The 26208-nt window shown below is 42.9% G+C and overlaps 3 protein-coding genes and 1 long non-coding RNA gene across 4 annotated transcripts; 2 read left to right on the top strand and 2 right to left on the bottom strand.

Moving 5' to 3' along the window:
- Positions 1-110: 110 nt before the first annotated feature.
- On the top strand, positions 111-3921 carry LOC110372511 (sodium channel protein Nach). Its single transcript, XM_021329272.3, has 10 exons — positions 111-715; positions 981-1196; positions 1421-1586; positions 1687-1814; positions 1892-2018; positions 2104-2253; positions 2335-2506; positions 2835-3009; positions 3095-3201; positions 3469-3921. Exons 1-10 carry the CDS (start codon positions 504-506, stop codon positions 3618-3620), a joined length of 1605 nt encoding a protein of 534 aa, XP_021184947.3. The 5' UTR covers positions 111-503; the 3' UTR covers positions 3621-3921.
- Positions 3922-6318: 2397 nt separating this feature from the next.
- Positions 6319-8058, bottom strand: LOC110372501 (uncharacterized). Its single transcript, XM_021329261.3, has 3 exons — positions 7934-8058; positions 7498-7671; positions 6319-6821 (listed from the first exon to the last, which is right to left on the bottom strand). Exons 1-3 carry the CDS (start codon positions 8000-8002, stop codon positions 6708-6710), a joined length of 357 nt encoding a protein of 118 aa, XP_021184936.3. The 5' UTR covers positions 8003-8058; the 3' UTR covers positions 6319-6707.
- An 8339-nt stretch (positions 8059-16397) lies between these two features.
- On the top strand, positions 16398-20519 carry LOC110372524 (phospholipase A1). Its single transcript, XM_021329287.3, has 2 exons — positions 16398-16800; positions 19408-20519. The coding sequence occupies exons 1-2, from the start codon at positions 16413-16415 to the stop codon at positions 20343-20345; spliced, it is 1326 nt and encodes a 441-aa protein (XP_021184962.3). The 5' UTR covers positions 16398-16412; the 3' UTR covers positions 20346-20519.
- A 3521-nt stretch (positions 20520-24040) lies between these two features.
- On the bottom strand, positions 24041-24594 carry LOC135118262 (uncharacterized). The gene is made up of 3 exons (XR_010277451.1): positions 24519-24594; positions 24249-24311; positions 24041-24171 (listed from the first exon to the last, which is right to left on the bottom strand). It is a non-coding gene; the product is annotated as an uncharacterized LOC135118262 (long non-coding RNA).
- Positions 24595-26208: the final 1614 nt, after the last annotated feature.

The raw sequence follows: 26208 nt of genomic DNA, 5'->3' as shown, positions 1-26208 counted from the left end.
TTTCAGTGCCAATGCGGCACTGGTTAATGCTGCTAAATACCAAAAACCGGCCAAAAGCGAAGGGTTTCGTATCTTCAAAAAAATCATATTTGTTTTATGAAAGCCCCCCAAAATATTTATTTTAACCTATTTTTCAGTCTAAGTAATAGGATTTTGTTTTAATCTAGCTCTTTCAGAAAACTAAATCATGTACTATATTACAGTCAGATACTCTTTAAAAAAACATTAACTAGCAGTGCCGCGCTATTAATTTATCTGCGACTAAACAAGTGACCTACTATTTAAAGTAAATTAAACATATCAGTTAAATACATTGTGTGCACTATCAAGCATGTAGTCACGCGAGCTACGCACACGGTTGTCAATAACTTCGACATGCAAACGTTCATCATCATGAGCGCACTGCACACGGACTAGCGATGGCGGTAGTATTTTAAAACTTGAGTCAGTTGTAAAAGTGAAGGAACGGACGGAAGAAATAAGTAAGAACAAGCATTACCGAGATGAGGACAGTGGACCCGGAGCTGTGGTGTCGCTCGCTGAAGAGGCCGTGCATGCAGGAGGCGCGGCGCTCGCGCTTCGGGCAGCGCGTTCACGTTGGCATCGAGGCTCGTCTGCGCCAGAGCTTGCGGGATGCCGTCACCGAGTTCTGGACCAACTGCTCCCTCGCCGCCGCCAAGTATTACAACATCGACAAACACCAGACATGGCCGCAGTGAGGAACTAATTACATTAAACTAACAATTCCTTAAAAAGTAGGACTAAGTAGCAGTTATACAGGTTTAGTTGGATGAGATAGGGAATGAAAAACAAAGAGGAAATACATAAAACGAGCTAAAATTGCGACTTGTGGCAGTTGTGGTTTCTTCTAGGCCTTCTCAGTACCTACGTTAGTACTTACACTAAGAAATATATTAGGCAAAGGGAGACAAATATAATATATTTAAATGTACCTATGTTTTTCATCTTTATTTTTTAAGCATTCCGTACATATTCTTGCTGATGTTCTCGATGGCGGTGGGCTGGACGCTGTTGGCGGACAACCACGTGACGTACATCGACCGGCCGCCGCTGACGGTGAGCCGGCAGCCGGACGACATGTCCGTCGGCTCGCATAGCTTCCCCGCCGTGGCGCTCTGCAGCAACAGCATCATCAGCAAAGCCGCGCTGCGCAACTACTCCGCCTACCTATACACGTATGAGACTAGCTAAATGAACTGCTTTACTGATGGAAACTTAAACCTCATGTTGCCTGTTCAACACATTTTCTAACTGATTTTTGCCGTACCTTTTCTTTCCATTAATGCCAGACAGGATTCTCTTTCACGAATACCTATTAAATATATCTACTACACTGAATAAAATTGTTCACCTCGATAAATTCATTACATGCTACCTACACTGTGTGTGTCTGTTGCAGCCACCCTAAGAACAAACAGTACGGCTACCGGCGGAGGGCGATCGAGCACAACCTGCTGGACTGGGGCGCGCTGCAGACGCTGGTGCTGCCGCCGCTCGACGTCAACTTCGACAAATTCATCGCCGACGTCGAGCACCACCTCAACGTTACCGACATCATGCTGCGGGTACGCTATTTATTTCTGGAGCTCTAATAATATGCAAGGCCACTATGTTCACTATCATGTTTTTGAATAATGCTACCAAACTCCTATGCTTTAAGTGCAGTTGTCTGGGAACTGCTCGGAGATCCTGCAGCGTTGCAGTTGGCGAGGCAAGTTGGCAGACTGCGGCAGTTTGTTCGCGACCAGGCTAACCGCATTAGGATTCTGCTGCGTCTTTAACTCTAGATACCAGTAAGGGATAACCCAATTGATCACTGTTGAACAGTAGAAGAACAAAAATAGATAATAAATATTTCTCTGTTTACCAGACCCATAGACGAGCACCGAGAACCCTTTATGTTAGACCTGATAGGCCAGGACTACGGCCTGGGCGTGGTCGTTAAGGAGACACGAGACGACTTCGCCTATGTACGCCGACCCGCTTACGGCATGGAGGTGGATATGTTTCACTGCCAATACTAATGAATTAATTCGTCTGAGTAGTGAAATGGGTTCTGAATTTCTGATGTATCGTGTACAGTTGCTGTTGTTCCAGGGAGACGAGTTCCCGCTGCTGGAGAGCGGCGACGTGCGGATGTTCCCCGTGCCGCGCAACGCGTCGCTCTTCTTCAACATCCGCACCTTCTCGCAGTTCCCCGCCGAGGAGATCGCGGACTTTCCTGATGAAAGAGTAACTAGTGAAACATCTGATGAGTTATGAAGAATATGAGAGCGAGCAGGAGGTAGTAAAGCCTGTTGTGTGTGGTTGTAGCGCGGCTGCCGCCTGGAGCGCGGCGGCATGTCGTGGTGCCTGGCGCAGTGCCGGCGCGACACGGCGGCGGCGCTGTGCGGCTGCGTGCCCTTCACGCTGCAGCCGCAGGCGCAGCACCACGACGCGCCCACCTGCACCGTCAACGAGCTCAACTGTCTAAACAAACATAAGGGTAAACCTGTTTCATTGTATAAGCTACCTTAATAATCGTACTTATACAAAGGGATAAGCCCCCTCTCCGGAAAGGGTTTTCAAAAGATTCATCTCAAACTGGTTCCTTCAAATTTTATCTAAGCAATGCGCCGGAGCTACTACTTGCTACTAATATAGATTTAAGTTTATATACAAACAAGGTATGTATGTCTATTTAATAATATACCTAACAATATGTAAGTACATATAATATGTGTTAGTGTAACCTGAAAATAATGTTGTTTTGATTTGATTTTGAGGCACTGATAAGAGTACCCATGATTTGTTACATTATATATTGTGTTCAGAGAAGTTCATGTACCTGTTCCCGGGCGAGGACGCGGGCCCGGAGCTGAGCCAGGAGCTGCAGGACGCCATGGACTGCTCGCACTGCCGGGTGCAGTGCACGCGCCACCAGCACTCCGCCAGCATCTCTTACTCCTTCTACACCGCCAAAGAGCGCATCTTCCGCAACTTCCTCACGTGAGACTATTCCAATTGGCTTGATAAGCAACTGTAGTATACGTGGAGTCATCGTCTTCAATGATCGTGTTGTTGTATACCGCAGCGAGAACCTGCCCCTGGTGAACTCGACAACGATCCGTCTGTTCTACAGCGTCGTGCACCAGCCCTGGTACAAGGTGGAGCCCCAGGCGCGCTGGTATGAACTCTTCGGTACGTCACAGTTTTGTTATTACGAGTGTATGTCTCTATGACATTAAATTATTCTTTCAACACAAATATCAGAAAGAACCTTAGCATTTATGCCTCCTAGTGCAATGAAATATTTTTATATAACTATTAAAGGTATTTTATAATCTTACTCATCTATCACTTATTTCAAGGTAAGTATATGGTTGTAGCAAGACATAGTATCCTGTGGATATTATCTTGAAAAGTATGTGATGGCTTGTATTTAACGATTCCTTTGTAACATTGCAGTGAAGCAAGGTACGCAGTGGGTGGTGGTGACGGGCGTGTCGCTGCTCACGTACTCCGAGCTGCTGTTCCACCTGACCATCAGATGGGTGCACCACTTCAAGCGCCGCACCAGGCTCGCCAACAACGCGCGACTACTGGCGTCATCTAGGTAGACCTCGGTGAGACTACACCAGTGCAGTCAGCGCCATCTATGTAGTTTTTAGGCTAAGCTATGAAAAAGATTCGAATAAAGAAAAGCTTAATAGATGGCGCTTCAATCTGTTTGAGGCAGAAATAGAGGTGAATTATAATGAGAATAAGTGTTTGCCTAGAACTTTAATCCTTTTGTTTTATTCCGGTTCCAGTATTCATCAGTTAATCAGAACAGTCTTGTCACAAAATGCAGGATATAAGTTGAGCCACTTTATCCAGCCATCATCGATCATGACGCTTTATGTCATCAATTAAAATTGTTGAGGTTGCGCTCTGGTGCGAGCTTTCGCTTTCAAAGTATAGATGAAAGAAAAACGCAACCCTTCTTTGCAATCGGGATAAAAAAAAAATTGACTGATTGAAAAACGGGCTTTATCTAGTTATTGCATCAGGGTTCGTGAAATAATTAGAGTGAGTGTAGTGTGTAGCATGTGACACGGCAGCAGTGACTGGTATCAGCGTCCATACATCAGGTGGCGGCGTGGGCGATGCCACGCGATAGCTGCGTCGCTGTAAATACTTGCCACTTGTACTGGTGGAGTACTCCGCAGCCCACACGACACCAGGCAATGTCCTGGCACTGAGTTACACCTCCATTCAATGTGAACTTCGTAACTCGATGCGCACCGATCAAAGCTGAGGATAGTTTCAGTGCCTCTGATTATTTATTGAGCGTTCTGAGTCTTGCCTATTTTATCATTATAATGAGTCAACGTCACACTCACGGCTGCAAAAATATACTTACGTTCTTAGTATGGCATTTGTAGAGTACTCAGTACTTACAACATAGTGTTTCCTACCATTCACATATGTACTTATTACATGTTCATAGCCTAAACATAGATATCTTTGGGCCTTCGTGATTCATTCTATAGTTCAGATTATATTCTTAGAAATATATTGGAACGCACTACATAATATTTAATTATGCACACATAAATAGTGATTGATTGAAAAAATCTATTAATGAACTTTGATGCTGCCTTTGTGGCTTATATACCAATTTGGTAATTGCATCTCCCCGAGTGATTAGACGATAAGGTCGCAGAATCATTATTCAGAATTCTTGTTAGTGTGAACCACTTGATGCATTATGTACTCGGAAACCAACAATCATTTACATATTACTTAATTAAAACCTTGAGGGAGAAGTGAGCCGACCTCCAGCTGTTATATAACAACAGACATCAGCTGGTTCCGCCCGCCCCTGGCGCCGGGCTCCAGGCGGGGGGAGGAGTGAGGGGAGGGGGGGGGGGTCAGCATGCGCGATCCGTGTCAAGGAGCGAGCACCAGGCGGCGCTGGACAGCGGCTCATCGTTGACATTGTTATTGTTTGACATGAATTTATAATTATTTGTCAAAAACTGCTGTCAATATTTGGTTATTTCTTATGCATTTGACTAGCTCGTGTTGTAATATTTATCTACACCTTAAAATTGTTTGTAGATATTCACTGCATGTCTTTAATCTACAGCGCACACATCCTCCCCAGCTGGCAAAAAGTTTGCGATGCCTTCAACCACATATTTAACTAGTTCGACTTGTCTCGACGCCCTCAAAGTTCGCTCCGGACATTATTAAGATGTCTGACAGAGTCATCATTACCAATACATATGTATATTCTACCTTCCTCATCCTTCCCAGAAATACCTATGTAAAGTAAAGTATGCATAGAAACATTGGGAAGACGCTTTTGTAAAATTGTATGTAAGAAAAATTACCAAAGCTATAACCAAAACCAAGGCTTTTCACTTGTATTGTATTACCTGTTTTAATAAGATTCCCATATAATCAAATTAATCAAAATGAAAACAACAACGTCGTAAAATTCCAAGCCTCTTTTATATTACTACTAAATGTTATCGTAAAATATTACGTAGCTTAAAGTTGTCATTAATAATAAAGGCTATAAAATGCTGAGCCGACGAAATGCTGGCCTTGGAAAGTCGTGCTGAATGTCAATATCGTACAAATACTTTAGTTACCTACGTACTTATCGGCTTCGATGGATCGCTTTGATTCGTGCCTGTTAGTTTGAAGTGTATGTGTATGTGGGTGTCGGCAATCTCTCTCGTTGGACCTTACACTCAATTACGCCGGTCCACGTCTGCCGTGTCTGCCATTACCGGGCACGACCGAGTTCCGTACGGACGCTCAGTGTGCGCCCGACATAATCTATTTATTTACGCTCACGAGCAAAACAGCTTCGAATACTAATCCCAGTACCGAGTATCCTACCATGAAAAGCTTGCTGTATGAACGGTTTATAAGACGATACAGTATCATCGTACGGATAGCTATGTCTCTGCCGTATTGTGAACAATATCTAAGGTCTATGCTCCGGGCAGGTCAGCAAAACTTTAAGTTGCTTATAAATCACATGTTTATAAGAGGATTTAATTTTAAGTTGTTTGTGGAGATTTTTCTGAGTTTGACAAGTTGTACTTAACAAGACGGGAGCTATCTAATATGGGCACTAAATATATGTATACAAGTAAAAACAATATGTCTGCATGATATCGATGACGGAGCCGTACATGACGCAGATACCGCGCACACTGCACCCCACACCGACACCACTCATCTGTGTCAGCTCTCACATACACATGTGCAGACAGTATGTACCTACTGCACTTGCATACATTACAATAAATCCAATGCTTTGCAAATATTTATTAACCTTGACTAAAATCATACACGTACGGAAGCAGCTTATTTACAATGTTATACAAAACCCCGAATATTACACAAATATAAATAAAACTAATCTGCCGAGATTATACACAACACTTCTTAATTAAAATGGAAACACGTTATGATTAGGAATTCATAATTAATGAAATGAACCTTGTTGAAGCATAATGTCTGCGATTATTTCTGTCACAATTACTTGCTATAATGATGGAATTGCAGATAGCCGTCATAAAAATGTACGATGCCGATGGATTCTTGAGATTATACACAGTAATAATATGTTATGAATGAATTAGAATTTGCACTACAGTGTTGGAAACGACACGTAGGATCTAGGTAGTAGAGTAGATCCCCTAAGCCTGCCTGTCGTTGACGCTGACGGGGTCGTTGGGCACCTCCCCCCCGCCGCCCGCCGCCTCGCACGGCGCGGGGGGGAGCGGGGGCTCGCCTATGATCGCCGGTATCACCTAGTCAAGCAAATTCTACTGTTAGGAGAGAATACAATTCGCATAATTCACAGAAGAACGGAAATCATTACATCGTTTTGAAAAATATTTATCAGTCATGTACAATCAAATCCAACATCGCAAATGAAAGTTTCGGAGTTTTACATCTTTTGAAATCTGAAATGTACAAAGTATAGTATAGGTTTAGCTACGTAACAACAACACACAATTTTAAGACGGAATTAGGCATTGTTGTCGATGAATAACGAAAGGATTGAATTTGAGCCGAACCCTTTCATTGGGAACCCGATACCTGGCATTTATTGGCGAAATGTACAAATCCTGCAATACACATCTGTCTGTCACTGGACGGATTTAAACCGTGACCCGACACGCCTGTAATCCTTATTTGTCACGTCTGTCAGATTATTTATTTACGAGTTATTGTCATTGGCAAAATCTGGAAACATTTCAATACACATCGCCTTTCTCTTCGAAATTACCAGAAATCACTTATTGTAAATTATGTAGACGTCACACAAAGTCAAACAACTATCCTGATGTTGGAAGGACTGGTAGACATCCACAAACTTGAGATTTGAAGCCAACAAGGAAAGTAAAACAGTGCCATCTGCTTAGTTGTCACGTACGTCTGTGGGATAATGGTGAGAAGACAGGACGTACCCTAACCGAGTACCTGTTGTCCAAGCATGACGAGGATCTGCGCCACCTTGCGGATGGCGTCCAGGTCCTGCGGCGAGGGCAGCGGCAGGCGAGCGTCCTGCAGCCGCGCCGGGTGAGCACCCAGCCGCGAGCTCAGCTCCGACACCAGGCCCAGCGGGTGCGAGTCCGCTTGTAGAGGCTGCAGGGGCTGCGGACGAAACGTCAAGTCGTGCTGGTCAATCTTGTGTTCAAATTAATCACAGGATCCCTATGTTGGGATAAAACAAATGAACTAACAGTCACCGAAATCAATTAAGTAGGCCAAACCGAATACGCATCCGAAACTTTAGACAAACATAATATTGATCATTCATCACGACACACCGGCCTCTTCACAGACAGTTTATAGTCTCCTTTGAAAATATCCGATCTGATATTGATCGTTTGGAGTAGTTGCAGCGCGTGCTTACCACGGGAGTGGTGGTAGCGCGCGTCGCCAGCGCGGCGAGCAGGCAGCACACGGCCACAGCAGACACCATGGTGACACGTGTGCCGTCTCTAAGCCACGCGTGTCTTATACTCTTCAACTAATAGCCCAATTTCAGCCACAATGGTTCAGCAAACGAGGCAAATTGGATGTTTCCCTCATTTCACGTCATTTGTTGGCCAATCATATTGATTTGATTGTATTGTGGGGCCACTTATGGCAGTTATCCGTTATACAATTCTTCGTCTTTATTTCTATTTATAAACTGCACGATTTGTATCTTTTGATCACCCAATCAGCAGATTTAATAAATTCCTTATTTTCATGCTTCTACTCCTACTGCCTCTGAATACGAGTAGCGCATACAATGTAATTATTATTCAAAACATCAAGACAGAAAAAAACTATTTTTATGAAAGAAAATTAGGTAAGGTAGGTAGGTACAATTATGTGGTATTTCGACTTTTTCCACATCGAATAAATCTTGACATAAGTACGTAGAAAGTACCCAACAAATTAGGAAATATTTTCAGTCTCTGTGTAGTTCGACCACGCTAAAATGTTAACACAGGCGGTTGTTCTTGGCCTTCCAATGGCGTAATTATTAAAAAGTAGGTAAGTCATTCAGCGTTTACTTAGAGCAGCGGTTCCCGAATTCTTTTGGCTTCGGAACCCTTTTCGTTTCAGCATTTTTCGGCGGAACCTTAGCTTAAGTAAGAAGTAAACTAAAGACGTAAATACACTTAGGTACGGCTCGTGGCCCGTGGAAGCGCACCAAATGGTTATATTATATGGTTAGAAACATATACAGTATACTCAGGCGTAGCATGGCTATCTGCCACACGGACCAGAATTTAGCCGCCCTTGACTTTATGTATTATGTGAGTTTTCAGTTTGAAGACTGACAAAGTAAACGCAAAAAGAAATAGATTGGGTTTGTACAGGTGCGAGGCGAGCGAGCGAGAATTTTTTAATTAAAAGTAGAAGTTCCGAGCACCCGCTAGCATTGAAAGACATTTAGTGGTAGCCGGAATCGCGAGCGAAGCGAGCGCGAATTTTTTTTAGTTGTAATTACCTACACAAAATAAACAGAACCACTGTAAATTAATAAGTCTCAAAAAGTACAATATCCACACAAAAAAGCAAATGCAAATGAATACGCAGCTAGCGAAGAAAGCGCTATTGCTTTTCCTGAACTGTGTGTTGGATACTTGAGCGATTAAACGAACACGAGCGATTAAAAGCATTACACGTAACATGGAGTCGCGAGCGAAGCGAGCGCGAAATTTTCCGATTCGCGGAGTTGCAAAAATTGTAAATAATGTCACACGTATGACGTGTCATTTCACGTCCTGTCAAATGTATGAAAACGTATAAGCCCAAAAAATGCGCTGATTTTTAGCCGACTCGCTACCGAGTTTTGCCGATTTCCGAAGATCTGGAGGTACCTATTAAGTTAATCTACAATTTGTAAAAAACGGAATTAAATTATCAGCTGCCGTGGCCTTCCCCCGCCACTTGTCGCGAAAATACGAGACTTAGTCCTACCTACCTTTTTCCTGATTTCGAGTTCATCAGTCTCTTATATTAAGGAACAAAGCAGAGCAACAACCTAGAAACTTTCCAGAATATGTATAATTAAATAAACTGTAGTTGTTTACAGAGTGGTACCCACCTACGTGGTGCCTAAATGGAATTTTGGAATGCAATATTTAAAACAATTTAATTAAAAGTGAATAATAATTTAATATTGTCTAAAGTGAGACGATTTACCAAATGGAAATCTTGAATTTTCCACGGAACCCCTGAGGGCCTGTCACGGAACCTTAGGGTTCCGCGGAACCCCATTTGGGAACGGCTGACTTAGAGGGTGAAACGTGGAATAGCTGTTATAGCTCGTTTTTGTTAGATGGGCACGCATTGATCTTGGGTGGTCTCATTGTTAGGATCTGTGTAAACAGCACTAGGGTTGTACGAGTGAGGTACAGTCGTGCACAGCGGTGCTCCGACCAGCCTCGGCAGCACTCGCCGGTCACCGCCACTCCGCCGCTGACTAGATCGTGCACGCACGGTGCATTACTGGCGGTAATACTTTCGTCACGACTGTACACAGTTTAGGCACTTCCAAGTAATTATCACTTCTCAAAATTACTTGATTTGATAAATGTGCGTTAGTCAACAAAATAGCTTTGTTGAAAACCGTGATTGAACACAATGAACACATTGTGTTTTTAAATAATATTATGTTTTTGAGCACGTTGATCGGCTTTTATGCATTGTCGGTTTGACCTACATTTATTATTTAAAGTCTAGCTTTTTGATCTAGAGAGATAGTTTCCTATGTTTCCTGAGATAGTTTAATCGAAGTTCAATAGCGTATTGTTACTGTAGCTGTCAATAATATCAAACACGGTATATCAGTTGTTACGATAACATCGCGTCACGGTAAGTTATCTATGAGTGTGCAACCCTTCCCCCATCCTCCCCCTGTCCCCGCGCGGCGAGCTCGCCACTTCACTAACACATTCTATCCGTGAAGCCTTCGATAACTGATTAACTGGGAACAGTAAGCGATAGTGAATTATGATATGTCAGAGTCACTCCATAATACCTATACCGCGCCTGCTCGCCTGACAGCCTGTCATATCGAAGATCAGAAAATCTACTTAAAATTGCTGCTTATGTTTCGTACCTGAGCAGGTACCTATACTGTATCCACGGAAATAAAAAAGTTCCAACCATTTACTTACCCTATGGCTATCAGCTTTCAGCTAAATTCAATAAGTAACATTCAAACGAACCGACACATCGACCGCTAGCTACCGCATCCTTACCTAAATATTTATTTATCTAGGAACACCGCGGTGAGACAACTCCATCGAATTCCTTCGAGTCGCCGGGGCTGAGCCGGGTTGGGGCGGCGCCGCAACCTGACAACATAAGAATTCCTTTTTAAGATGTTTAAAATTACAAAGGAAACATAATTTAAATGTTTAGCCGGTGTTCCGTGCAGCCTCATAGCCGGCGGGAATGCGAGTCTGTCGGGGGCGTGTGCGGGGGTGCGAGGTGGGGGTGGGGGGGGCAGGCGGGGTGCGTGCCGGGCGTGCCAGCACAGCGTGCCGATTATCAGCAGCATCCGAGAGCGTCACGCCGACCGCAGCCGCCGCGCCGCCGACTTACAATAATACTCCTTTGTCCTCCGCCGGTGACCGCAATGCTAACTAGCGCTTGGGAAAGGTCAAATAGTCGCACGAAACACGATTGTACCCAAAGTACTAATTAATTGCAGATACGACACGGGAATGCTGTATCGAATGCACGATAACAATCGCATTCACCATGCACCATTTGTTTATCGATATTCGCCGTCAGCTGCAAAGGGACAGGAAATAGCCACACTGTGCACTGTGCATATTTCTTTCGTGTACCTACTGGAGTTCTTTTACCATTGTATGTACAAGACAAAGTTGCAGAGCAGCAAGGCACCGCTCGTAGAACTACAAAAGAAATACATGGTGAATAGTATCGTGTAGTGTAGAATGTCGTTATTGTCATGCTTCACTATATTAGACCCGACTATATCTAACATCTCGACATAGGACACGTACGTGATAAACGACGGCTCCGTATCGAATCGATCTCATATCGATACGGAGAAATTCTTATTATATCACGAAGCGAAGGGAGTTCCGCACGTCCCTACTCGTAATATCGGATTCCTACTCGATCATACGTGATCACTAAATCATACACTTATGTATTTATGTATGTGTTAAACATTGAATAAATCGAGTAAAGGTTACGTATTCGTAAATCGCATCATTGAATTGAAAAAATAACACGTTGAGTCATTGACCTTCTGCGGTAGTGGATGTGTGTCAGCGCGCGGCACTGAACAGGTTCACCTCAAAATAATCATATATCAACAATACTAATCTGCTAGGAACAGATGCAATGAATTAGTTCCGGCTGGTCTTCGGACGCGGAGGCCGAATCTCAATGATATCGACGATATTATCTCGTTATATCAAATATTCGCTGTCCAACCTCAATCGCTTTTAATATTTAATGACATTGCAATGAGCCCCGGACGCGAGATATTAAGTATCTTCATAGCCTCCAGCAGGTAGGATCAGGTTCGAGAGAGAATACAAGTTCAATTGCTCCGACTCCCGGTAGTACAATGCACTGCAATCTGAACATCGTCTGGATTCAAGCCCCTCTGCATACCACAGGTAGCCTTTGATGGCCTTATCCCCTATGTTAAGAGTATCCACTAGGCTAGGTACAGGGCATGTTTTTCTACATGAGCTAGATTATCGATCCGGGACGCGTCCCCCGCGGTCGGCGGGTGACACGCGGGTGACCATTATGTTCGCTATCGGCCGGCACCGGTAACTGCCACGCTTCGTACAAAAACATGCTGCAGTAGTTGTCTCCTCGTGTTCAGGGACAATTTCAGAACACCAGTACAACAGTATTGTTCTTGTAAACACAAAACTTTGAATTCTTTTAATTTTTGTGTGTATTTATTTTGGAGCGCTAGATGCAGTAGTTTGTTGTGAACTTTAGTGAGCTGCTTACCTGTAATCCTTGCTATTGAAACGCGGAAATGATGTGGCCAGACGAGGAAGTGGTACAGACTTATAATTTCGGACGCCGGTACTGAGTTCCTGTTTAGTTTAATAAATGCGTTTATTTTATAGCTCCTTATCTTTAATAGGTCAGTAACTTTTCATCTAATAATTCATGCTTAGTCCATAAAAGCACTCATAAAATGTATGAAATGCCGCCCTTACTGAAAAATTTAAAACTTTTTGCTGCACCGAGCGGCGACGGCAGAATTTGCATTTTCATGAAAATTGTATTATTGGAACATACTCTCGCTAAACTATCAACATTGAGGCTGAACCTTACACCCGTAGACATTGTAGATAAAGTAACAGTATTTTTAATAACTCATTCTTAACAGAATTGACTTCACATGCGTGTAAGGTTCATTGTTTCTCGTAGTTAACAATAACGACCGAGGCACGAGCTTTCCTGCGAGGCCTCGTCATCGAGAGCTTTTAAATGTTCCATATGTAAAAGTTTGCAACCTCTGCTGGAGTTTGGTTGATTCATGATGGTGTTCAGGGAAGTTAGATGAAGAGGCTGTTACTTACGTGAGGCGGCTGCGAGGGGATGTCACCTAACCACTCTGACAGCTTTGAGCGCGGGGGCCGTCAGCGACGGCGCGTAAAGTGTTTTCTTAGGTACTTTTCTACAAGACGAGACGTTCACACATTCAAAGTGATACCTATCCAGCTCTACTTTCTATAGTAATAAAATATGTATTTTTAATTTAATTCCAGAACCTCATATCTTTGCAGCTGTATACATTGTGGTTGGAGGTACCTTACATATCTATAAAAAATAGAAGACGTAAAAAAGGACAAACCTTTTCTAAAAGCTTCTCATCCTTCCTAGGCGATTCGTGTAAATGGCTTCCGAATTCCGTGTGTAGCCGCCTTCCAGTGCAATATGCATCCCCTTGCAACTGCACCGCGGTACTCACCCACGTCACATGCAGCCATCCCTGCTGGTAATTACATCACACCGCGAGGGTAATGTGATGACTTGCTGGTCGTAATGAGCACGTTCGCACGTGTTTACTGCCCGTGTCCTGTGATAACTGCCAGTACTGAGCTAATTAAACCCGTAGTTCATACTGTATAGTTAAATATTCTACGGACTTTATCGTACTATAAAACTAACTATGAAAATAAGTCAATAGTAGGATGATAATTCTGAGACGAAATAACTATGGCCATGCCATTGAGCCCATACGGGTTCATAATCAGCAACCTACAGTTAGTAACACCGCTATTGCACCAAAATCATTCGTAACATAAAATGTTAACGTGCGTCGATCCTTATAAACAGCGAAAGCTGAAGCAGTAAATATTTATCGAGCAATTAAACCAAATACGCCATGTTACCGGTGAGCCAGTTCCACACAACGTGACGCTCCTTTTAATCAATGTTATTAATTAATTGCGAGTGCGAGAGTTTACTGATCCCGTTCGCTGTCTAGCGTCACACGTAGCCTGTTTAACTGTTTACTTACAAGTCGATATACTTGTCGTTAGTTTGTGTTCCCCACCCGCTACCTGCCTCATGTGCTTGCCAATATACATACATAGAAATACTAACTTTTGCCCACGACACTGTCTGCATTACCTACCTAGACATCAAGAGAAACCGTTATGAGAACGAAGTTCTGACACATTCCCGAATTTGAAACAAAGGTGTTCAACTTTAAATCACAGTCAGGGGGTGTTTGCATATTTAAGTATATTCCGAACATGATAACAGATGTAACCTCCCTGTGCATGACATCAACTATTAGTGTTGGCGCTGAAGCAACCGACGACACGCGTGCTCATTGACACTGACATGTGACAAATATTTCATTAACTGCCATGTCAGCTTACTTAGCGCAGTTTGTTTGTCACTGAGTTATTCACAAGGCTTATAGCCAGTAATAGCCGCGCTTCACAATTCACGGACATTAATCCCTCACAGGGTCTTTATAGACATTTACATGAAAATCATTGGAGTGCAGATCAAAGAAGTCTTACAAACGCAATGAATTTGGCATTTTATATTCACCATTAGCCTTAAAATATTGTCAGGTGGTGGAGCGTTGCCTATACTTGAACAAACATAAATGAAGCCACCCCCATTCCACGGCTTTAATGACTAGCATTCGCAGTAACAATCACGAGCAAACATTTGAAAGAGTCGCTTTCCGAATCATTTACTTGAACCGGCCAGATTGCTTTGGAGGAGTGCCCAATTAATTGGTGTCAGCGCGGCCGGGGGTAACGTGCGGTATATGCATGCATGCCGGGCATATGCTGGCCACATATGCTTAACCCGTCGCTTTGTATGCGGGACCGCGGCCGCCGGGACCGAGCGGACGCGATTTTTGATATATCGGCTCTCGACCGCAATTTCGATTTGGCGAGGTTTCAATACTTGATAGGATTCCAGTTTGTATTGTATAATTTATAGCGGAACCGTATCGTTACACAGTGGATGTGAGTGGCAGACTTACTAACTATCACCAAGTAACACATTTGTGTGTTTTACGAGGAAACGTGGCTGACTATGATTCCAAGTACCCACTAAATGTCCCAAAGGATGACGGGGCTCTAATCTTATATGGTCTAAATTAAACTACAAAATGTTCATAAGTACAATTATTCAAAATCCAGCTTGTTTCATTCATTTACATAATGATTCCGTGTTCCGATTCTACGTAGGTGTACATACCTATAAGTTGATCACCTCGTAACATCCATGTTAGCTCTTGATATACCTTAATCATTCTGGAGTTCTTTCTGCTGAAATCAACGCATTTTCGCGAGCATCTTTGGAAAACCTTATTTGCCAAAACCAAATACAGACTAGTACCGAAGTAACTACATATTATAGTAATCTGTGCTCGTACTGAAGGCTAAGCTCTCTAAATGCTAGTTTTCATATGAGAGACTTGTTGCCGGAAATCAGTGTCATAATAATTAACATATTTTAAGGTGGATTAGATCTAACGGCAAGGTACATATGTATAAACATTCAAACGGAACAATTTAGCGGTATTCTGTCGTGTAACGAAACTTAGGTATTTTAGAAAATTAAGGCGTGGCTCGTTTTTGTGTCAGGCGGAGATATTTTGGCTGTTTTCCTCGCATTTTTTGGCGCCTAACTTAGTTCCATTTCTAAAGATCAAAACTAACGGATTAAGGTTTACAGTGTTACTGTTTACTTCTCACTGAACCACCGCATGGGCTGTGAGGTCAAAAGGTTACAATGTGGCTAATTTATTGATTTTTTAGAGGAAAATTTTGGTGGCAATCGACTAAATATAGAAATGATCAAATGATGTTTTTAATTAATATCTTTACCTGTTTACAAGTAGATATATTTTAGTAAGGTAAAGTCCAGCTGTTTAATTATACAGAACACCGGTCGGACACACATCACATCTCAGCAGTGTTTTTACAGCTATCATTATTCTTAATGCCTAAGTTTTTATAGCGCAACAAAAAACGGTCGCAAAAACTACATGATTTATATAAATACAATACATAATAAAATGTTGGCGAAATTTATAACTTTAGCACTAAACACAAACGCAGAAGGTTCACGCAGTGGAAGGAGAAATTAACGGGCAGTCATTTAATTACAGCCGCAGGCCCCGGGCTGCAAGGCAACTCACTTTTCTGCTGACTGTATCTTCAGTATCTATTTAAGAAATTCAACAAGGAAAACCCACATCTTACTCGTGTCAGGATTCAAACCTAGCTCATGATTGCTCAACAAAATTAGTGGTATAGTTAGTTAATCAAATATTATATCTGATTGGAAGAACATTTTTATTATTTGCCTTGCAAGCGACGTGCTCAGCTGGTCTCATGCATTTTCTTTCCAATGCACCGTCGTGCTATCGTCGCGAAGATGTGTGCGCGTGTGTGCGTGAGTTCCGCACACGAGCACATGTCCGGCCGGTATTAGGAGTGGATCTTCTAAAGTGGGTGTCGCAGTCGGTCCGAGGTTCAGTATCAAGGCACCGCGGCCGATGCTCGCAGTTTATAACTAAGAGTTGCGTCAGCGCGGGCGCAGTGGTGGGCATGCGACGCGCGCACTCGGCAGCAGGTCTCGCGGCGCTCGCGCTGCTGGTGGCAGCGGCTGCGGCGCCAGGCAGCACCCCCGCGCCCGACGCGCTCTCCGTGCTGGGCGCCATCCTGCCGCCCTTCGTCAGCCAGCGCTTCGACGAGCTGGTGAAGGCAGCCTCCGCCACCTGTACGTGTCTCCCTTGTTCTCGCGGTCCAGTGTAGTGAGTGGTGCTGTGTGCTCGTGTCACTCGACGTTCTCGGAAATCGTGTCCCCAGTATGGAGTACAGCAATACTGACTTGATACGCTATTTGCGTATAGGCATATGTCATCCATACATAATCCATCATCATGATTATTTAGAAAACCGCTTTATATAAAACTTTCATAAGTTATTACTAGGTACCAAAACAAATCATTCAATTTTTAACTTACAAAAATATGTAGATACTTGCTCCGATTGATTTCTATTGGTTTAATTGTTAATTGGTATAAACTTGTCATGCAAGTAAATATAAGTTTATTACCTGAACTAAACCAAACGTGGACGTAACGTTGACTTCGGTAGAAAATTGGACACACTGCTCGTACAGTTACGCTTCATTATAATACCTTTGAGCAGCGAGCAGTAACTCTAATTTATCTTCATTTCACACTTATGGGACATGCTCAGCATGTAAGCTGGTTGGAAGTATCTAAACTGCACTCAAAACATCAAACAAGGGGACCTATATTTTTTACACCCTCTGTAACTTACATTAGAACGGTGAAATTAAGATTCACCTTGAATACCTAAAGTGATCATGGGGTGATCATTCCTTATCGTCAGAGGAGCTGTCCTTTCTCTAAACGGCGACACAATAATCACGTCGGTATTGACAATGATCATGACAGGAACGCTGAGTCCCCGAGCACTTGTCTCTCCGTGAAGCAAGCGCTGGTTAGTCGCAGTGCACAAGTTAACGTCCCGTAAGCCGCTTACCGGGCGTTGCCTTCAGAAAGATGTACTGTAATCGGATTCATCACCGCGGTGCTGAGGACAATCTCCATTAACTGAATCCTTACTGTATCGTCGATATAAGCTGTGCCCGTTGTCTTGTTGTGCCGAGCTCTAGCTCTACTCATTTAGGTATCGCGACGGATTTTAAGTCTGATTGTGTAGTGTAGGCATTGATATACAGTAGGGTATCTATCTGACGTATTTATTTGTGAGATTACTTAACTAAAAGTAAACAGTGGTCTCGTAATAGAATTAAACACTTATTACCGAAAACCTCCAGACGACGATCAAACTCCAACGTTCTAAGACGACACTTGAACCAATTGGGTACTCAATGGTTTATAAATAAAATATTAAATTCCACCCAAAAAACCCTAACGAACCATTTTGCGTGGTATTAAATTAATTAATGTATTCACAAAGAACCTTAATGGATTCGAATCTTTTGATACAAAGGTTGTGAACGAATGTATAAGATAAAGGTCAATGTTAGTAAGTTGAATAACACAAACTCCCGCAGAGGACAGAGGCGTGGGCGCGCGACCAGCTTCGCCTGAGCCGCGCGTACGCACAGCCGCAGACACTGGACCACTGCCGATACAAGTCCACGAGGGCTACCTTACACTGGACAATCGCACTCAAACAATGTACAAATGCGTGATTTATTAACAATAACCGTGGATTATATTGAAACTCAGTAAACATGATAATCAGAAAAACCTTACGATCATGTTACTTGACTCGTTTTGCATTTTTAGTTAAAAGCCAACATTCGTCATTTGACAAGCTCGTCAAACTCAAGTTTATATAGGTGATACATGAGGACGAATTTTCTCAGTTTTAACTGCCTTAAATTTTAGGCCTTTTTGCTTACATACTTAACCGGTTAGATAAATGACAATTATTTAGTACCTACTACGATATGAAACATTAAATCCTAAATCATGGCATTAACATCGTAGACCGCTACGTTTACCTGGGGTCACAAATGTGCAAGGACGGCAAATGCGTCTCAGACAGAGGTCAATGGAGAGAGAATAGATGGGGTGGCAAAAGATGATGTGACCCGCTTAAATAGCATGACACAGGATTAATGCATTTGAAATATTGTACTCGAGACGGATGCTAATAATACCTTGGACTGCAAAACGCACCAACATATGAATCCTATCCAAGCTCCAAAATAAAACTCACCTGGCCACAATATACAACGCATCCCGATTCCCGCCACATGTCGGTCGTCGATGCGACGAAGAGGCGATAACTGTGAAAAATGGAGTTCTCCAACGAGATAGGCCAATTAAGTAAAAGATTCGTCGTCTTCAAAGCTTCACACGGTTATAAGAGGCGCAATGGATACAAACCGGTGGAGGCAAATCATCGGCTCCAGATGCAACCCTAAGTGATGAGCACGATCCTCGGATATGGGGGACCGACCATAAAACTGTGATAAACTACTGATTTCCTTAGTCATACACATAGGTATCGTGTTCGTTAATGTGCCTTAGATTTCTATGGCCACTAGACATAAAAAATAACTAAACAATGTCAATCAAATGACCCCTTTTTTTTACGACGTCAAAAATCTTTTTCGAACAATCCCGCAGCCCCGGCAGACCTTGGCCCTGCTGGGCCCCGCTGGGATCAAATGACCCCTCTCGCTGTGGAAACGTCAGGGACTGTCAGACTCTTACTACCTAAAACCCATTATGTTCCAGGGCCGCGGCAACTGTTAAGCATAGCCCCGGGAGATATTTTGTATGACTCTGTTAACAAACTGTTATGTATGTTGCAGGTGAGGTGCTCCCGCAGCAGCTGCTGTTCTCGCGCACGTCGCTGGAGGCGGCGCAGACGCCGCTGCTGAAGTACTCGCGCGGGCGGCGGCGCGCCGTGACCGTGGCGGGCGCGCTGCGGCCGCGCCGCGCCGGCGACGCGCTCGTGCTGTACGTGCCGGGCTGGTGGAACACGCCCAGCGACCCCTCCTCGCGCGCCATCCTCGAGGCGCTGCTCACGCGCCACGCCGCCGTGCACATGCTCGACACGCGCCTCTCCTTCTGCCGCGGCTACGTCGCCTCCGTCTCCAACGTTATGCCGCTCTCGCACTTACTATACAGCTTCATCAAAGGCCTGCACAAATCGGGCTACCCCGTGTCCTCAATACATATCATAGGCTTCAGTTTGGGCGCACACGTCGCCGGCCTTACCGGAAAACTGGTGAGGAAGAAACTGAACGCCACATTGGGGCGTATCACTGCGCTGGACCCGGCGCGGCCGTGCTTCGCGCGCACGGAGTTCCGACTGGACAAGCGCGACGCGCAGTTCGTGCAGGTGGTGCACTCCAGCAGCGGCGTGCTCGGGCTCGAGGAGCCGGTGGGGCACGCCGACGTGTACGTGAACGGCGTGAGCAGCAAGCAGCCCGAGTGCCGCGACCGCAGCATCAGCCTCGAGTGCGACCACGCGCAGGCCTGGAAGCTGTACTCGGCGTCGGTGACGGACGAAGCCTCGCTGACTGGTCGCCGCTGCGCCTCTTGGGACGAGCTGATGCAGGGCCGGTGCAGCGGCGAGGAGGCCGTGCTCGGCTACTCGTGCAGCGACACACAGCACGGCATGTTCCTCTACAAGTCGAAGGATACACTCGACGCCAAGCCAAGAGAAGTGCAAGCCTTCAACCCTTTTAACATACTGAGATGGCCGTTCAACACTTGGCGAAGTAATAATAACGAGAAACTATAATGATGCATTTTGTGCCGGTGAGTTGTGACAATTAGTTTCAGAAACATTGGGAAGTGTAGTGACTACTTCTGCGGCTGACTTGTCATAAGTATGTAAGTAAAGTACACATCATTGTGATTGCGTGACTGTGATATTAATTAAGTTTAAAGTAAAAATAAATACATTAAAAAAAAACAATTCAAACGTGTTTTATATGCATCCATAGCGCCATCTCGTATCAGTTCCTAGAATCCGCGTAGTATGCGACTATGCGTACATAGATAGTTTTATATTTTTATGCAGCGTTACAACAACTATCCGCTTGGTGGAGCTACGAGCGACCGTACTTAGCCAAGATTGATGGCCAGGGTTTGCTAACCATTAAGTTGGACAGAGATTTGTGCGACGGATATTTACATTATTTATTTAAGCAGACACATAAATTGCGGCTATTTGTCGGTCACTAGCTTCAAGAAACCACTACAGCTGGTACCAGTGCACCGGGTCGCTCCGGCTTGCTTTACCCAGTCAATCCGAGCGTGTTTATCTTTCAAACCGTACAACTCGTTCCGCTTATCAAATGACTAAAATATTAACATTTACAGAATGACAGAAACAGAGATGCGTGCAAAGTAAAATATTTATTATACCCAGGTATTTAACGGTCGCTCGCGGCTCCGATGTCGATTTTCGGGACAAGAACTAGCCTATGTGTTCATTTATAGAGTTAATTTATTTTGATAAGGAGTAATGACATGTGTAAAATAAACGAGTTAAAATGAAGTTGTGCTTAAGTCTCTGCTTTCATAGATGAAATAGTGACGTCAATCAATGTGAGAGTGCTCAGGCCGACGAAACTATTCAAATGAGATTGATAGCTTTCCTTGGGAGGGCGTAAAATTTCATTAACCTCGCTTTAGTTGGAGCAGCAATTTGGTAAAATATCACGTTTCTCAGGCCATTTATATTCCATCAGAGCTCATCAATATATCCGGGGGCAGCACATCGTGTCCATGACGGCTGATTAATGGTACTCAGCGGCGGGGGCGTGCCGGGAGGGGGGGAGAGCGGGGAGGGGGGGCGGCCTCGCCCCGCTCCCTGGCACTACAGCCGTCGAGTCCAGATTGTATAATAACTACTTGGTCTATCTATTTTTTATTGATTTGGTTTGAGATTCCGAGACAGTTGAATGTACGCTCAATGGTTCGCCTGCACTACATTGCTCAGAGATGCTGAGAAGGCACTTCCACACCTCCTCGCTAGGGATACAAACAAAGTAATGCCGAACTCTTATAGCTACGTAAACAACAAATAAGTGGGAGAGAGGAAGGTTTTTGACGTTTTTTGCATGTATTCCAGGAGTATGCTATAAGTACATAATTATCTTCTTATTACCACCAAGTTTCGCCAAAACCCAATTAGTAGTTTTTCCGCAAAAGACCAGCAATCAAGTAGGTACTTATCTTTACAGGTACATTCTTTTGGTTTAATTGGTTAAATAAACATTAAGTTATTCGTTAGACATGTATTAAGTAAGGAGTAAGTAAAGTACATACTTAATCATGAAGTACAATAAACATTTTCTAAATACTAACATAAGTACTGTAGACACAAGAACTGTTGACCACACTGTTGACATCTGGTAGTCTATTTCTTTTTTATCAAGGGATACTCCTACTGGACTATCCTCCACAATAACATAATAGACAAAATAATCTCTTAGAGGCAATAATCTGAAGATAGTAATGTTTTACTCATAATAAAAATTATATGTAAGGTACTATGACCTACCAAAACAATTTAAAAAAATGTTAGTTAGCACAAGAGTAAGAGCCACAGAAGAACTTAAATATTTAATAATCATTAGTAGTAACGTAAGTATCAGTCACTGTGAACACTTCATTGGAAAGTTTTAGATTTACATGTGAATGTCAAATCCTCGTTATGAATCCCGTTCATATGAATTAGTGTAGTTAAATGCGAACTGTTAGTGGTGCTGCCATTGACTTGTTAAATAGAGCTCAGTTGTAGGGCACACGGTACAAGTAGCGTGATACCTAGATATTATACAATGAACAGCCTAGTGACATGACATTTACATGATTATAAGTCAAAAGAGAAAACAAGGCAAAATTATATTCTCACAGTAACAAGATTGCGAGCACGAACTAATGACTACCGGGAATCGCAACTATCTCAAGAGTACTTTAATTATCCCGGCTCTTGCTGGCAGCACTTGGTCCATTACGGGCTGGCCCTGGGGCCGGGCCAGGTAGCTGGGGGGCGCCCGGCTGGCCTGGCCCCGGCCGCTCGCACCATCCATCGTGCGCCATCCAGCCACGCCCTCAGATATTATATTTTTGACACCCAGTGAGTTCTACTAGTAGAAGGTTCATTCTGAACATATTCTAACACTGCTCAAATGCGGTGAAAATAATTTACGTATAATTGCAAGTGCAGCAAGTGATCAAGCACATTATATGATTGAAATGCCGTCAATTCTTCACAGCTAATTGAAATAATGATCGCACATCATCTATGAAATATCGTCGTCGATAATAGTCATAGTACCTACATGTCCTCCTGGGTATTCTGTTGTGTTAACTAAAAGATGGCAGTAAGTGTTCACGACGGAAAACCTGTGACTGAACGCACACTTACATCATTAGCAGGCGCTCAGAAAGAGCGTCTGACTTTATGGAACTGGAGCACGAGCTTCATCTACAACTGCAGCAAACATGTACCCAGAGCTATTTCCCTAGTATAATAGCTATTAACTAGAAGTAAGCCTTGTTCAATAGACTGCTGTGTATAGCTGGTCAGAGCTATCTGCTGTCTCCATTCTATTCTGCATAGACAATCTCCACAGACATAGTAGTGCGCTAGACATCCCGCCCATTCACCACCCGCCATTGTACTTCTTATGAATAAAAATCTTTAGAATTTCACAACAAGCATTCTTTGTAAGCCATTACTAAAGATAAACAAGTCACATTCAATTACGAGCTTATTGAATACACTTTATAATTTATAGTTAGTTGCTGGGTAGGTAACTACTGGCTAAGATGTAGATACTTTACTGCTGATTTGAAAGGCGTTGCTCGTGTTTGAAATGAATGAACACTAAGGATGGTGGTGGCACACGCACGTACATGGTCTACATCTGCATGGCTAGCTATTGAGTGATCGCGTCGCTGGAGCCTCGGCACGGCTCCCTCCCGGCGCAGACACTCGCCGACCTCTGCCCTCACGCGTTCACTACGCTGCACACAATATCGTGGCCGACATGTTCACTATGTATTACATTCATGAATGCAATATAGGTACTTGCATACTTCTTATTTGATATCATAGGTGGGTAGGTATCACACTGCTAGAGAAATGAGTATGTATCTGGATGGGTAAATCAATCACCCGGCGATGTGACTGAATAATGTTTAAGAGCGCTATTACAAAATCGAATCGCTCAGGTTTAGGTAAATTAGACGATAGCCGGCAGCACTTGCGCGCGTGTGCGTCTAGTGAAATACGCAACGCACACCTGCGGACCGCCACGCGGCACAAACAAACTTGAGACTTTGCCACTTTTATTTTCGAAATAGTTTATTGGTTTTATAGTTTATGAAATATTATTTGTACCGATGAATTTTATAACCTAGAATAGCTCAATCGAGCTATTCTAGGTTAACTCAATCGAGTTACAATAAACAAATAATCGTTTACAATTTTTAAATTATTTAATCGACAACCAAACTTTTCACCACGTTTATCAATTAGGTATAAGTAATTGATTTATAAAAAAACTAAAATCTATAATTCGTCTTCCATGTATTGTATCTTCATTTTCCTGCAACAATGAAAACTAGGAATGTAAATAGTTTATTAAAACAAATATGTCTGTTGCGAGTGACAAAAAATACTTACCATATTATTTGTACTGGTATCCGATTGAGTCTGATAATCTGAATTAAATATGCTTTCATTATCCTGCAAGAATCAAAGATATCCAATAATATTATTATGCAACAGCGAAACTAACGACGATGACATTTACGTACATATTTCTATATAACCAACATCAAAGAAAGAGAACCCAATCTATAACATTTTCGCATTAGAATATCATGGGTTAATACTTGTGTATATTACATTTCAATCAGATCATTATAACTAATAAATAAAATAAAAACTCACTAGTATCAAAACGAGTTCGTTGCGCAGGTTGCGCTATATTTTTCGAGCTCCGGCGAGTTTGCGCAGCGCAACAGCGAGCGATACGTCCTCCCTCGATAAGCGCTTGGCGCTGACTAAAGTTGAACACCGCGCGTCACAAGATTTATATTGATTTTTGCATTGCAAACAAAAATTATTTTAAAATATTGTTTTACTTTTAAATAGACCAATTTTTTTTTTCAAGCTTTATAACAATACCACCTTAATTATTAAATATGTTTTATTTGAATTTGGATTATACTTTCATAGATAAAAAATATAGTTTTGTACGGAAAATTGTCAGTAACTCTCAGTTTTATAGAATTATTTTTGGTGTATTACTGTATGAATTGTAATAAATTGGTGTAAGCAAGCACAAGTACAAGATATAGTTGTATCTTGAACATTTTTATAAATGGTTAAATTGCTATATCCTCGTAGTACTGAAGCATCAAAAGATTCCCAAAAGCAACATTTTATGAAACATCCTTTGCAGAGACAAAGATTTTACTGATGTACGTGGACAAATTAAAATATTTATTGAAAACAGCCCCAAGATAAATGATCAAACTTTCTTAATCTTATTTTTGTTTTTTTTTTGTGACTATATCCAAAGCATAATGACGCACCAAAACTCGTATAAAACTCGAAAATTTGTGATAGCCCTCTTAAGTAAACGTGCGTAATGTATGACGTGAGTTATAAATGTAGTGCTTGGTGTTTTCAGACATTTGTTACGAAGCGCTTCCCAAGAGCGTGTTTAGGCGGTCGGCGTGCGCGTGCGACTATGTTATTGCTTGCTAGGTATAATGGAGTGAATCTTGTCCGACTAGCGCTGGCGCTATACATATTGTGGTGCACACTGAGTGTACGGACAGTAGACACACATGCTAGCTGCGGTTAAACAAACATATGTACTTGAGTACTTACTCTTACTGTTACTATTCACTAAACTACAAAGCATTATTTTAATGGCTTTATTTTCTTTCCCAGCTAAGCTGATAGTAACACTGCACATTATTAATTTATTTTATTTTATATAAACGACATTAGCAACTATAAGAATAAGTAAGAATTACTTCCTGCTAAATAAAAGCATAAAAGATCAAACATAAAAAGTAATCGCTGGCAAATAAGTAATCGGCAAAAAAGCGAACGAAGGCCTTTCATCTGATGAGTCTATGGAAATAAAAGTTTTTGTCGAACAAAAGATTTTTTCCATTCGAAAAAAGCGCTTGGGATTAAATTATCGTGTTGGGGTATCAGAAGTACAACAATAGTGTGGAATTATTATTAGTGGCACATTGTGGCAGCCGCGGGCACTTCCCGAAATGGCCGGTCACGCTCCGCCGCGCCGCCATTGTCGCCGCAGGACCATTGTAGCAACGAGCCGATATTGTAATACGACAGGTTTCTTCATGAGAACCTTCTGCAGCTGAACATCAACATGACAGATCGAGAGAAAGTATTGAGAGTGTAGTCACGAGTGCCGAGTACCAGCAGTCGGAGACAACCACACTATCAACAAATTATATCAACCGGGAATTGGTGTGACGCACAATGCGGCTCGCTCTGCGTGAATCAGCCGCGCCCGCCACACCGGGACACTCTTAATTAGTTCAGCCATTACAGTCCGCGTCATTTGCACGATATGCGCCGTGATTTACGTCTC

Source organism: Helicoverpa armigera, chromosome 20, assembly GCF_030705265.1.
Source record: "Helicoverpa armigera isolate CAAS_96S chromosome 20, ASM3070526v1, whole genome shotgun sequence".
Classification (NCBI taxonomy): domain Eukaryota; kingdom Metazoa; phylum Arthropoda; class Insecta; order Lepidoptera; family Noctuidae; genus Helicoverpa; species Helicoverpa armigera.
The sequence above is the reverse complement of the archived record's forward strand: the minus strand, read 5'-3'. Positions and strand labels throughout refer to the sequence as shown.

What these genes read in the sequence shown, in the direction of transcription:
- LOC110372511 (XM_021329272.3), top strand. Translation starts at nt 504, where the DNA reads ATGAGGACAGTGGACCCGGAGCTGTGGTGTCGCTCGCTGAAGAGGCCG. An exon ending in CGGACTTTCCTGATGAAAGA is followed by an intron (nt 2,254 to 2,334) that starts GTAACTAGTGAA and finishes GTGTGGTTGTAG; the next exon opens with CGCGGCTGCCGCCTGGAGCG. An exon ending in CTGTCTAAACAAACATAAGG is followed by an intron (nt 2,507 to 2,834) that starts GTAAACCTGTTT and finishes TATTGTGTTCAG; the next exon opens with AGAAGTTCATGTACCTGTTC.
- LOC110372501 (XM_021329261.3), bottom strand. Translation starts at nt 8,002, where the DNA reads ATGGTGTCTGCTGTGGCCGTGTGCTGCCTGCTCGCCGCGCTGGCGACG. An exon ending in GCGCTACCACCACTCCCGTG is followed by an intron (nt 7,672 to 7,933) that starts GTAAGCACGCGC and finishes TTTCGTCCGCAG; the next exon opens with CCCCTGCAGCCTCTACAAGC. An exon ending in TCGTCATGCTTGGACAACAG is followed by an intron (nt 6,822 to 7,497) that starts GTACTCGGTTAG and finishes TTGCTTGACTAG; the next exon opens with GTGATACCGGCGATCATAGG.
- LOC110372524 (XM_021329287.3), top strand. Translation starts at nt 16,413, where the DNA reads ATGCATTTTCTTTCCAATGCACCGTCGTGCTATCGTCGCGAAGATGTG. An exon ending in GAAGGCAGCCTCCGCCACCT is followed by an intron (nt 16,801 to 19,407) that starts GTACGTGTCTCC and finishes TGTATGTTGCAG; the next exon opens with GTGAGGTGCTCCCGCAGCAG.